General features: G+C 39.3%; 1 protein-coding gene across 2 annotated transcripts in view; it reads left to right on the plus strand.

The window, feature by feature from the left end:
- lpgat1 (lysophosphatidylglycerol acyltransferase 1) overlaps positions 1-14,219 on the plus strand; it is a 51,013-nt gene that overhangs the window by 6,161 nt on the left and 30,633 nt on the right. For both annotated transcript variants that reach the window (XM_073492955.1, XM_073492956.1), the window contains exons 3-4: positions 10,628-10,746; positions 12,302-12,397. In XM_073492955.1, the coding sequence (XP_073349056.1) occupies positions 10,628-10,746; positions 12,302-12,397 (215 nt within the window). The remainder of the gene's footprint in view (positions 1-10,627; positions 10,747-12,301; positions 12,398-14,219) is intronic.

Consider the following 14,219-nt stretch of genomic DNA (forward strand, 5'->3'; position numbering starts at 1 on the left):
TTAACGTTATCGTTCACACATGTACTTTCCCTGCTCTGATACGTTGAAATGTCAAAATACACTTTGTATGTCCTACTGACGCTCCTTTTTCAGTTTCCAGCAGTTTGACTCAAACGCTTTGATCAGGCTTTTTTTTTTTTTTTTTTTAAATCTATGCATTTGTATATCCGTTTCTGTACATCACAGATGCACTATGTCACTGGTGCAGCAAACCATGGTAATTATAATACGTTAGCCCACTTTGTAGGACTAATCTTTATTATTTGAAAAATACATTTTCAGAGAACTGTTGGCTTCATGCGTCAAGAATGAATCATCCTGAAATTACAAAAAAAAAAAGATGTTTGTCAGACGGTTACACAAGTTACCTCAGAAAACCACTGACGGTATGAACATTTTGGAGTCTGGTGGTTTATTTAGCGCCATTAATGTTATGTGGTCACTTGTATTGTCATTTGACCTGACCCCCTTTTCTCTGTTGTTGACAAAAGCAGCACAACTGTATGAGGCCTGATCAGAGTGACACACACACATATACACACACACACACAACAAACAGGTGCACTAAAGCCAGCAGGATTAAGTTTTCATTGCATGTTCCATGAGTGGGTGGTCTGTTGGACCTGTGAAGAGATCAAAGATGATGACTGTAAGATTGCACACTTGTTTCCCAGACTTTGATCCTATTTAGAATCTGATATTTACATGAGTCACAAAGTCACCTGGTTATTCATGTCCCTGTATACGTGAATATCACACTATCCAAACTTCTGATCCGTCTGCTGTCCTCGCAGGCTTATCTTTAACTCCTTAGCTTCCCTGCAAGCTTTCTTAGATTAGTTGGATCGATAGAAAGTTGATCTGATACCATTTTGATAATCGATTATTCATTTACATGATTCCAAGCAAAATTTGCTTTTTTTAACTGATGTTTAGTTTTTATGTTTTTACAGTGTCTGTTTGTTGGTTGGTTTATCAGCAGTGTTGTACAAAAACCGTTCCACAAAACTTGGTATTTTCTCACTTTCTTTAACATTGTGATTTGATGTTGATCCTAGATCTGGTGCTTAAATTATGATCAAGGTTTTATCGGTGGTTTAAAAACATGAGTGATGCAGGCCTATCGAGTTTGATTTAATTAGGCTTGGTTGTATTGAAGTGGAGCATTGAGTCTTGGCGGAGGTATGCACTCTATTGAGTGTCATTCCAGTTTTGCTATTGTTATTTCCTTTTTGTAAAGTCTGTTTTTCTGCTCTTGTTTGATACCACCTTGTCTGTTTTAGTACTGTCTAACTTTTTTCTCTTATAGACTAATCAATTAATCGAGAAAAGACACAACTGATTAATCAGTCTAAAAGTAATTGTCACAACCGTTGACGATGAATCCACTTTGGTTTATGAGTAATTTGACCCATTTCATTTTGACAGTCTTTCTAACTTTGGTCTCTGGTCTGTCTTCTCAAATGTTAATATTTTGGAAGCCCAAGGTGTCAAAGCTCAGGTTGAAGTATGCAAATTGCTTGCTTTGTGAATATTTGAGAAGTGTAAATGGACTATTTTTGTGTTTGGGACTGTCAGACAAAACAAGCAATTTGCATATGTCAACTTGGGCTTTGGGTAACTGTGATGGACTTTGGCACAACATTTCTTTTTCTTTTACATTTTATAGACGAAGCAATTAATCGATCAATCAAGAAAACAGACAGATGAATTCATAATGAAAATAATCCATCATCATGCTGACAGTCATTTCTGTGCAGCTGAGTTTGGGAGGTTTAAAAACCAGTGTCCTTTATTTTCTTAAAAAGAAAAAAAAACAAAAAACTACCAGTACTGCAACGAATAATTATTTTCACTTCAATTCATCTGCTAATTATTGTTTCGATTAATAAGATATTAGGAAACTGTGCAAAATGCTTATTAACTTGTATACTTGTTTTATTCAACCAAATGTTCAAAACCCAAATATATTGAGTTTAATGTCACATATCTCACACACACACACACACACACACACACACACACACTAAATCCTCACATTTGAGTGGCTGGAGCCCATGAATTAGTTTGGCAATGTTGCTTGAAAATGAACTATTTGAAAATACTTAACATTAATCCTTTGTCAATCGACTGAGGTTTCTCAACACCAGGAGAAAAGCTTGTCATATTTCTCTGTGTATAAGTTCAATTTCAGTGTTTCTGTAAATGTTTTGGTACAAGAACGATCAGTTTTCAGATGTGCTCAGCAGTAGGTAGAGCTGGAATAAATTCAATGTGGATCATTTCACTTTAAAGCTGTAACGGAAACAGCTCTTCATTTGTTAAACCCTCTGTACAGCCACGGTGCACCCACACAAGTGTTATCAGTTACTTGGCTGATTAGACTTATTTTCTGGACTGTGTGGGTGTGTACAGATCATGCTTGACTGACATCTTCCTGACTGTCCTGAATTATCTTTGGTACACCTGTCTGATTGAGGCCGTTTACAGCTTTATGATTCTTTTTTGTACGTCGACCTCAGCTGAGCCATATCGTGCGTCATCCTTGTCAAGTTAGTCTGGCAGTCTCCCCTTTGACGTGAACATTTCTGGCATTTTGAATAGTTTTTCTGTACGTTGGCAGGGTTTTTGTGAAGATACAAACATGTATCTTGTGATTGAAAAAGCAGCTCTAAAAGCATTAGCGCTGTGCACTTTTGAAAGCTATTCTTTAGGGAAAGGGTACATTTGGTGTCTTGCCAACAGACTTTGGTAAAAGTTTAATGTGTATAGTGCATGGAAATGTATGCAATCATGTTTTGAAGCGCGAGTGAAGGAGGCAAGCCTGCATGAAGTAATGGAGGGTCAAGTTAGAGGGCCATAGCATGTATGATAATTAGCATCACTCTTGTACTGAAGCTCTGAAACATGTTTGCATAAGTGGAGGCTGATGTTTTATTCCCTGGGATATTGATATGGACGGATTGTGTTGTAAATCTATATTTTAATGTTAATGTGTTGTGATGTAATTAATAAAACAAACTTTGAGAAGCAACAAATGGGGTCACATTAGCTTTAAATGAGCGCAAGAAATTAAAGGCAGTTAATGAGACTGCATTACATAATGTAATAGCCTGACCAATGCTTGAGTTTTTAAGATGATATTGATATTTGAGAATCAGATGATGGTACACCTGTAGGCTGAGGAAGATATAAAATATTATTGAATATCGCAACATTTGCAGTCACCTGCCATATTTTTCACAATATCAGATACGCAGATCCAAAAGAGGCGTGAAGGTACACATCATGACGTTGACATCTGTGTGGTTTCTTTCCGCCGACTGTTTATAATCAAATGGATGCTGTTATTATGTGTTGTGATAGAGATCCTGACCCACCATGCATACTGGACAGTGTCAAAGTTATGTTTTTCGTAATTTTCTAAATTACATAATTACATAATCACCATCAGCGGACCCTGTCTTACTCTCTCACTCGCGAAAGTTCACTGAAGTCTCGGTCAGGAGGGCTGACAATAACAGGGATTTTTTTCCAATACAAGTTGCCAGAGACAGTAACTACAACAACACAATAGTGGAAGGCGACAAAGACATGTGAGTTAAAGTGTTTTTCGGGCAGAAATGTGACGGAGTGTCGGTAGGACAGACAGGGTGACAGACACTTTTCCACGTACAGCTGCAGTATTTCTTTCCTCAGAAGTTGCCAAAGACACTACCAGTTACCAAGTTACTGTTGTTTGGTCCTGTAATGTTGCTTTGTGGGTTGAAGTGTGGGACATTTATCTTTTATTTGATGAGTGAAGGATCTGTTTAGTTGTCGGACTGTGAACACAATCAGATCGCAACACCCCTGATCGTCTCCAGCTTTTCCATTCACACAGATGCGGCTCGCCTCATTTAGGGTTTTTATAGTGAAATATATCAACAACTGTTCGATGGATTGTTATGTATTTGGGTGGGGACATTCGTGCTCTTCTATGAACTTAAGCGATCTCCTGACATTTTACAACATCTTCTTTTCTAGACCTTTAGCTTCCTTGTAACTGAAGATCAGGGTTAGTGTAAAGACAGAAAAAGCTTAAAATTTTCAATTTCTAAAACATATGCATGGCAAAAGATGTTGAAAATGTACAAGCAGAAAGCGTTTCCACCACAATGTTGCTGGCATTTATTTGCCATAGTTAATCGTTGCTCTTTATCCAGTTGACCGAGTAACCAGGAAGCTTTAACTATCAATGAAAAATGTCCCCTTCTGCTGTGGCTTGTGACACTGGTCTTATAATTTTGGAGACTCTTCTTCGGCCACAGTCACATTTTATGAAGGAGCTGGTGTGATGCTTTGCCACATCTCTCTCCTCCTCCAGAGAGGGAGAAAGAAGTGTAGATGGGCAGCAAGGTCAGCTGCACACCGTTTAGCTGACCACCGATAGCGGATTAGACAGTGTGCCTGCAGCATGGCTGTCATCCTGCTGCGCTAACTGTGTCATCTCTCAAAGACAATTTCCCTAATGTATTCTATCTGACAGATGACCCATCTCTGTGATATCATTTACGCTAGTCTCCTGCAACAATGGAGAATTCAGCAAGCATGAAGGCATGCTCCTTTATGAAATGACATTGCCTTCAGGGTACCTACACCCTACACAACCCTGGCAGGTGTCACAGATGTGTCATTTTTCTACAAGTATGCTCTTGATTTCTGTGCTCATGAGGATTGATCTCATTCTCCGGAGGACAGGAGGTGAAACAAAGGCCTAAATTGAACATGCCAACAACTAGTCTCCCTTCATTCCCTTTTTTAAATCACTTTCTTTGACCGCAAGGAGATTTCCTTGTGAGTATGTGTGGCACAGGACGATTCAAAAGCACCCTGTGTTGCCAGTCTGCAGCTTAGACCATGGTACAAAGTGCATTAAAGATGATACAATAGGATATGAGCAACATGTTAATCATAATTCATTCTAAGTGCATGCAGCAAACATCAGTTAATAACCTCCCATGTCTATTTAAGTGGCTTTCTTATGCGTAACAGTAATGTAATACAATAAGCAGTAATAAACAACAGGGAGCTTCCTGCATTAAAAATGGACAATTATTGTTCATGCTTGAAGCATGGAGTGTGTTCTCCTTCATCTTCTAATGAGCTGCTGAATAAACAAGTTGTGTATTAGCATTACATGACTAAATCTAATATTGAACATGCTGAATAGCGAGCAGCAGGTAGAGTGGGTTGAATTTAAAGTTGGAATGAAACCAGCAAGAAACCTTTTGTCACTGAAAACGATCCCAGGAAAATGACTTGGCCTTTTACTGTGACTCATGCAGAAATGGTTAATCTGACAGGTTGCTTGACATGATTTTCACCAGGGGTAAAGATGGCAGGTCGTACACCTCATTCAGCAGTGTTCACTTGCACATAATTGCACAGTTTTAAAATAAAAGGCATGCTGTATTTGGATATGCCAACATGACACAATGAACAGATTTCAGCTGTTTTATTCCAGGCATCCTCTTATTTGTTGAAACCCAAAGTTTAGTAAAGTACAGTCAAATGGCTCAACCAATCATATTCAAGAAAGGGATGTGTAAGGAAAAAGTTATTACACAAATAAACATAAATTGGGGAATTACAGTATTAAGTAGTCAAGTCGCCATTGCTGTGGTGGCGTCCGCCTGCAACACCAGCGTATGTAATGTTACTTTTAACAACGATTTCAAGGACATTGGGAAGAAACTGCAGTTCTTAGCTGCTCCAACAGTAGTGACAAACTTGTGTACTCTTAGTTTGTGTAATGACTTCCTTCATATCCCAGAGCGTGTGCATTGGTACTTGGTACATTTGTGTACAAAGACAGAACAGTAGACATAGTAAGAAAATGAGATTTTACTGTAAAGAAAAGATGGGAGCTCATCCTCTTACCATCACTGAAACTATTGTTGCATTGCATTGTGGTGTTTTGAGGTTGCTGTTGGCGGAGACAATGATATCATCTCCTTTTTCTGTATGAGTTGCTGTTTTATTCTGGCACCAAAAATGTTTATCATTTTCAATTGCGGTGTGACATCATGTTGTGTACAGCAGGACTGTTATCCATTAAAATAACAAAACTACAACACCAGAAATGCAGGCTTTAAAAGTGCTTTGCCTGAATTTGGTCAATTCTATATCTTGTAGCTGTCTGGAACTGCGTTGGTGTCATCTTCTTGTTTTATTTAAATTCTGCTGATTTAAGAACAAGTCCGGTTAATTATCTGCCAGCAATCCTAACATCAACCCCCCCCCATTAAAGGGAAGCAGTCGCTCACTCTGCCGCCTCAGGCCTGACTGATGCAACATTTGCATCACACAGAACTACAAATGGTCAAACCCACCCAGAACTGTGGGGGTTTCCAGTAAATAATCACAGGCCGGCTAATTCTCTTCACCGCCTCGTTTCAGAGCTGTCGAATTTAGTTTAAATTGCAAAGGAAGCCCATGTGTTCTCCAGGAGGGTTATTGTTGTCACCTCATCGTCTCACGCCATGTATCCTCCTTTTGTTGCAGCTGCTATGTGTATCCTGTCAACAATCAGTTACAGGTGAATGGTTAGTAAAATGGTCTGTCTGCTCTGAGGCCTGACGATGTAAATGAGGGTAAGAGAGAGCAGAGGGTCATTAGAAATCCACTCCTGTTGGTCCTGATGGAGAATGCTGGTCATTGTCATGTTGAAAGGGCTTGTCAAGTAGAAGTACCTCGTCACTGATGATCATAAACAATGGCGAGGGCTCACTGATTTTTCCACATAGAAGACTCCTATTAAAGACCATGCTGTTCGTTGTTTTCTATGTGGCTAGACACATGATTCGATCTGAAAATGGTAGTGAAAAGTTTGATGTTGAAAACTGTGATTTAAAGCCTCTTTGATAGGATTCAGCTACAATTCAACTTCAATTCAGTATTAATACTTTGATATACGCCATTTTTTAGTTTTACTTCACACGTTGCATCTGAGTCACTAAATAAACAGATATTTCCTCAGTTTTTATTTTCAAATACTGAATCACAAATTGACCACACCAAAATAGAGCCCAGAGGCAGGGCTAACTTTTTAGCTTTTTATTGTTTAAAAAAAAAAAAATTGTTAAAAAAAGTTAATAACTGGGTGTTGTCCACCTATTAGATACTTTCAACATTGCTTAAATTGTTAATAAGACATCTTATTGCCTTAACTGTTGCCTTCAACTGGCAGGAGTGTTCGTTAGCTGCTAACGCTACTTTTGTTTTGCTGATGGTAGTTTTCTCTGAGTGATCCTCCTGTCTGTAACTTTACTATCAGAATCACCAGCAATTCTCCTTGAATCACCAGCAATTTTCGAATATGACATTTCTTTCAGCGTAGATATTTAGTCAGGGGTTTTGGTATGTGATTGGAGAACGTAGCTAGCTTGCACAACCCAATACATTCTGACAACCCTGATTTCGAAAAAGTTTGGACGCTGTGTAAAATGTAAATATAAACGGAATGCAATGATTTACAAACCCTTTTCAACCGATATTCAATTGAATATCAGACAATATATTTAATTTTCAAACTGAAAAACTTTAATGTTTTTGATAAATATACACTCTGTCAGCAACACAAGGCACTGTGATCCATCACCTTTTCTCTGAGCAACACTCAGTAAGCATTTGGGAACAAGAACATGAACTCTTGAAGTTTTGAATGTGAAATTCTTTCCTGTTCTTACTCATCGATTTCAGTTGCTCAACAGTCCAAATTCTCTGTCATTTCAACCATTACTGCATCATCAGCTTTGACTGATGTGAAGCAGCAACTGACTAATCATTGATTTGGTGTCTACATCACTAAATCATATCAGTTTGATAAAGTATCTGGCTCTGAAGCTGGCTGAAAAGTCACAAAAAGCGGAAATGACTCATATCATCAACATTTTGGCGGCTCATGATCAAAATTGTTCTGTGGGTAGATCAGACCTCCATGTACCTGTGTGCAGTGTACCCTGCTTGATGTGCCTGTGCTTGGCCCAAAGAACTGCAGCTTGCAGCTATATTCTGCTTTGTATTATTTTTATCACTTTGACAGCGAATAAAAAAGGCCTGGTTCTGTTCTCAGCCGTACATGGATACCTTGTGTGGTTTCACTGAAGAGGGAAGCATTATTTATGGATCGTAGACATGCAAATAAGCCCGATGTCCTGCCATAGCAGGATGTAGAATTAACCTGCTGTTTATCCAAATGAAAAATGTTATTTCAGGCAGGGAGCTCCCATACCAACAAGTCTGCTGATGCTGTGTGTTGACAGAAAGCCTGATGATTACGTTTGTTAACTGAAAATATTCAGACTGTAACCTGCTGTGTTAGTTTCTAAAAATAAATTAATGCTACCTAAAAAAAGAAATGGGTGCACAAGTTCTACATCTGATACTGCGCAGAAATGATTGTGCTGATTTTTTATATTTTAAAGGTAGTAGGTACATTTTGTCCATGTTGGGAAAATGTAATTGTGTCACTCAGCATGAGAGTTATAATAATTTGCCAGAATGCTATGAAATCTCCATAAATAAGTAGAAATGCTAACATTAACATTCTTCTTGCACATGAAATAATGTTTAAGATGCTGATTTTTTTTTTTTATAATCAATATATCTTAAGTACCTACATCTTTGTTATTCCTACAAGGTGTTACATATTTAGCCCATAGTATCATTGCACTTTATTTTCAACACATCATGCATGTGGCTGCACCAGAAACCACATATGAATGCACAGACGATCAGAAAGTCTACAAACCATCCCTTTTTTTGCGTTTTAGACAGTTTCCTCTGCTCCTCTCATGTGGTCAGTAGTGAAAGTGATGTCCTGAAACTCGCTTCTCCTTTTTCATTTCTCACCACATGGCCAACATTTTATTTCTTTTCGTCATTGATTAAAACACATTAGGGGTATTACGACTCAGAAACCGAGACTGAAGCCATGATACAAACTTCCAGTCCTGTCCCAAAAAGGGCAAAAACAGTGAAAAAATACATTTGGACTCCGTTCTGGACTGTAAACTGCTGCCTCTACATGATGCATTTAGGGGCAGCTTATAACTTTTTTTTGCTGCACTTAGTTCATATGTGGGCTGGTCTTAAATGAAGTGTTTTTTAATCCATTTATTTTGTGTACATAGTTTATTTATGTGAAGTTAATTTAAATAGTTCTTTTTTCAAATCTACCTTTTTATTATGTTCTGTGGTGATCTTGCTATTCCAGTTGTAGTTGATTTAATAAAACTGTGACGCATGAATCGAAATGTGGCTCATAAATGAAGGTCTGAACCAAATTGTTGTTTTTGAGAATTGTTACACCCCTAATACACATGATGAGTGAAATACAGTAATAAATAAATAAATAAATAAATCTAGCCTTAAATGAGCCCTTTGCATGGTGTAATCAGCCAAACCAATCTCTGGAGGTGGAGACTCATTTAGCTACAAGAAGGCAGGAGCATGGAATTAAACTCCTGATCCAGGCAGCGAGGATCTGCACATCAGACAGGTGGCAGGCTGTTTGCCGTCAGAACACTTGGATTTAAAAACAACAGACAATGTGGGACAGTCAGTCAGTTTTAAATGATAAAACATTCACTCCTAATGTAAACAAATTGGATTTCAGTGATGGCTTTCCTCACTCCATTTTAATTGTGTTGACACAATGAACCCCACCCATCACACATTCCAAGTTGTTTAAAGCACATTTGCCTTGTTTTTGGTCCCACTGTAGTTTTATTACTTTGCATAATACCTTTATAACACATTAACAGTTGTTAGTGAACTTTGGTTGGGAGTTTTTGATCTGGATCTGAATGAATTGCATAATCAAGAAATCCAAGAATGTGAGAGGCCGTCTATGACCAAAACAACACAAAATAAGCCACAAAAAGTCAGTAAAGTTGGTCATGTTGTCTTTGTTGTTTTCCACTGTGGTCCAACCGAGTTACAGCGTGATGACGTATATACAAGAGGTCACCGTGCTCAGGCCCGGTTGTGGCCGGGGCAGTGTGAGTGCAGGGCAGCAGGGGCCTAGTGTGAGTGTGCCCTAAGTCTATAAACATCCAACTGTGCTGCTGCCTGTCTGGGACAGGTCTCTCTTGATAAAGACATTTTTACATTCAATTACACTTTTAAGGGTTAATATTTAAAAAAACTTGAATGGAATTGAATTTTTTTAAATATTTAAATTTCAAAAAAATGCTTGAGACAGATCTTTTTATTTAAAGGCACCTTGTGGAGTTTTTGGTCCGTAGTAGTGCTATGGAGCAATGAGGATGTGATGTAACACAAATTCCTGCCAATGGTCACACAATATTTCACTGATAGACAGTTGGAGACGGTAATGCACAAAGAAACACAGCGAAGCACTAACAAAAAGCAGTTAAGAAGACTGTTGGCTAGCAAACATGGATGTAAACAATTAATTCAACATGTTTGTTGGACCTCAAAGATGCAGTGAGTTTTAGTGACGAACACAAATGTAACAAACTTTGTTTACAAGAAAAGTCAACAGTCAACACTTGTAAAAGACACTATTTGCACAGCCTGTTTAACCATGATGTATCCGTCTGTTTATTTCGTCTTGCAGTAACAGAGTGGGGTGACGACGTACGGCCCATCTCAGAAGAGGAGGCCATGGTCATCGTCAACCACCAATCCACAGGAGACGTGTGCACCCTCATGATGTGCCTGCAAGACAAGGGCACGGTAAGAAGAACAGAGAAATGTGTTACCTCCACGGTCTCTTTTAGGAAATCAAAAATATAACCAAGTTAAGGTTGACCGGGATCACATGAGTGTAAATAAAAGCCATGCAGTAATTTGAACCTGCAGGGCACTTGGTCCCGTCTGTGGTTTGCAGAACAGGATGCTGTCTGAGCATGTTTTCATGTGTATGTCGCTGCAAATAGTATACTTAACTCAGGCTATGAGCCTGAGTTAAGTATGTGTTCTAAGGATGTTTGCCAAAGGTTGTCGGTTTATTTAGCCAAATTATATTTTCACAAAGTGAAAACTGCAAGTTCAGTCTTAAACAAAAGAAAAGGTCCTTTTTTTAATCAGCAACTTAGGATGTTTAGAGCATTTCAAAGCTATTTTGTAATCTGACGTTATTTATAATTTGTACTTAGTTCTTTTTGTAGAGCAGGAGAGAGCCATAGTGATATCATGATACGCTTTTCAAGTCAAAGTAGTCGACACCGTAGAGACAGACAGCAGTGCTGTGGTTTGCTGCATTCAAATTACAAAAATGAGTTTCGAGCGCTCAGCGGAGTTTGTCAGGCAGGCGACAACAGATGTGTGAAGATCCAAGCGGCTGCTGCTTTGCATTCTTTCACACTGATCATTTTCAACAGGCAAGGAAGCAAAACGTGTCCAAACTTCACACATCCATTCCTCTGTTTCAATAGGACACTTGTTCTTTTACTTAATTACACGGAAATGTCACTTCATGTACACCTTCAAAGTAAACATAGTAGATAAACATGCAGATTGTATCTCTATTTCATAAGTGGAAATTTAGAGACATGAAACTGGAGATGAAAAGCATTTTGACAAGCTATATAAAAGATAAGTTGCATATTAAAACAGGATCTGCATTAATTTAACCATGAGATCTGACAAGCCCACAGCAGAACACATTCATCCTCACTGTGAAAACCAGACATTGTTGGGGGCTCAGCTGCTTGTTTGTTACATGTCATTATTAACCAAATGTACATTAATCATCTACAGAAATAACTTTTTTCTGCCTGTAAAACAATATCGTCAGCAGCAGAAGTGAGTTTGAAAATAGAACATCAGCAAAGAAAAAAGTCTTATTACCTGTGAAGTCACTTTTCGCTCAAAGAATTGATTATTTGACTAGGTGTAGCTCGCTGTCCTGCCACCTTACAAATCATCCTGAAAATCGCCTGTGGATTTCTGGGACGGCAGGGGCAGCTGTGTTGTGTTTATTTTTTGTTTTTTGGCTGAGGGCTGGTGCTGCACTGGAGCCGCAGAGCTGCGCGGCACAGACATGATGACATGATCCGCCTCAACAACTGCATCCCTGGCCCAGTTTATCCTCTTACCACTGAAAGGACAGTAAGCCAAAGCTGCATCGGTGCAGGTCAGGAAGGGTGGAAGTGCTCAGAGGGGCTGTATCAGTTTGGGCGCTCTTGGCACCAAAGCCAAAGTCGCGTGCTTTTGCTTACAGGCAAATGTGGGAGTGAGCAGCTGGGTTCGTTACAGACTGTCATTGTGTTTCTCCTCCCTTTTACAGGTGGTACGAAAAATGATGTGGTTGATGGACCATGTGTTCAAATACACCAACTTTGGCCTAGTGTCCCTCATCCATGGGGACTTCTTCATCAGACAGGTAAGACACCCATGATGGCACCAAACGTCTTAGTATGTTTTGTGTGTGTGTGTGTGTGTCTGTGTGTGTGAGAGGTCCTGCCCCCAGAAACACTCCACTCTGGGCGTCCCTCTTTTTATACATCCTGAGCAGCGTCATATGAGTTAAGAAAACATTTTTTGAAGAAAAATGTGTATATCCCTGAGTGCAGGATGAGTCTTCAACATTTTTTGGCATTTTCTAGGAAATTGTAGGGAAGACTTTTTTATCAGAAGATCTTTATTGACTTATTTTTTTATGCCTTAACAAACTGAATAAACAAACTTTGTTTTCATGACTAAATAAACAAACTGACCTTAAAGGACAACATAATTTCATATTTTACTTTGTTTATATTTGGTGGACCCTGCCTTTCTAGTTTCAAACAGTGTTCTGGGACCTTTTTTCCTTTTTTCTTCTTTGCTTGTTTGTTCAGTTATGGAAAAGATAAATATTCAGAAATAGTCATATGAGATAAAAGCACCTAAACTTTAAAATGTTTGTTTTTACTGTAATCAGAAGTTGTTGACATTGGCACGCTCTGCTGCACACGGTTAACACTGAACATATTTAGCTGCTGGTCAGTGTTTTAATCCGTAAATTACCCTCAAGGCTTCATCTAAGTTATTGCTAGGATGTGAATGACTACTTCCCCACAAATGTCAACACCTTGTTTTTCCCTGAAAGTCTTGAGATTAAAACACACACCTTCAGGCCATAACCCAAATCTTCTGACCTCCCGGCTGCTGCTGCCTTCTTTTTCTAAACTCTGCAAAGTGGAATCGCTACCCATCTGCTTGTCCCAGCTGGACCGCAGATATGTTGGTGGGTTTCCTGCGGCCATGGCGTCCTCTGAGAAGGATAAACGGCAGTGGACAGTAGTGTGGGAGGTCTGCTCGGCCCCGCTGGGTCAGACTGACCCTCTTGTTGTGGGGGCAGCTGGAACAGTGCAGCCTGCTCTGACAGGCCTACACATGGAGCCTAGAGGGCTGTTACTGGTCAGGGAATTCCTGGAAAAATCATGCAAGTTTGCTAACTGCTAACGTACAGTCCACTGGCCACAAGTCATTCCAATATATACAAGTTTTATATTAAAGTTAAATTGGATGTGTGGAAATACCATGGCTTCCAAACTAAAGAACAAATTTGGGATAGAATTTTTTTTCCCCCACAAAATGTCTTTGGGATATTTTGATAACGCCCTGAATTGCAATTCCTTTGACCAGCATAATTGCGACATTTAAAACTTTCATATCATCCTATCTAATGAGATCCTGAGACAAGTTCATGGGTTTTCCTGCGCAGCGCTCAATCTTCTGCTGGCTGGCTAAATTGGCACTCAGTCATCCAAACTTTGAGAGCCTCTGCCTCAGATGTTGGTAATGAGCTGCTTTTTTTTTAACTGTATTTACTCTATGCTGCTAAACAAGACTTGCTGGCACCAGCTCCAATGGGACAAATATTTAAAACGTTAAATGACAGCACTGCTGCTGATAGGTCATCTCTGTTGATTTGTTTTGTCGGGAAAATTAATGAAAATCCCTCTCTCACTTTTTGAGCTGCAGAAACACCACGGCCACAGTGAGCGGGAATTAATTTTTTTAGGTCATAGAAATGCTTCGCCATGGAATCGCATCACATCAGGCACTGTGCCGAGGGTGAAGCACCCTGAGCCTGCAAACAGCCAGACGGGCTGCATCAGGCTCGGCCATTTCTGCCATACTCCCTCTCTCTCTCTGCGAGGCCCTCTGGCATTCTTGTGTGTGCATTCTTGACATCCTTCCCCAGAATACTTCACACATCC

Source organism: Pagrus major, chromosome 22 (assembly GCF_040436345.1).
Source record: "Pagrus major chromosome 22, Pma_NU_1.0".
In the NCBI taxonomy this organism is placed as follows: Eukaryota; Metazoa; Chordata; class Actinopteri; order Spariformes; family Sparidae; genus Pagrus; species Pagrus major.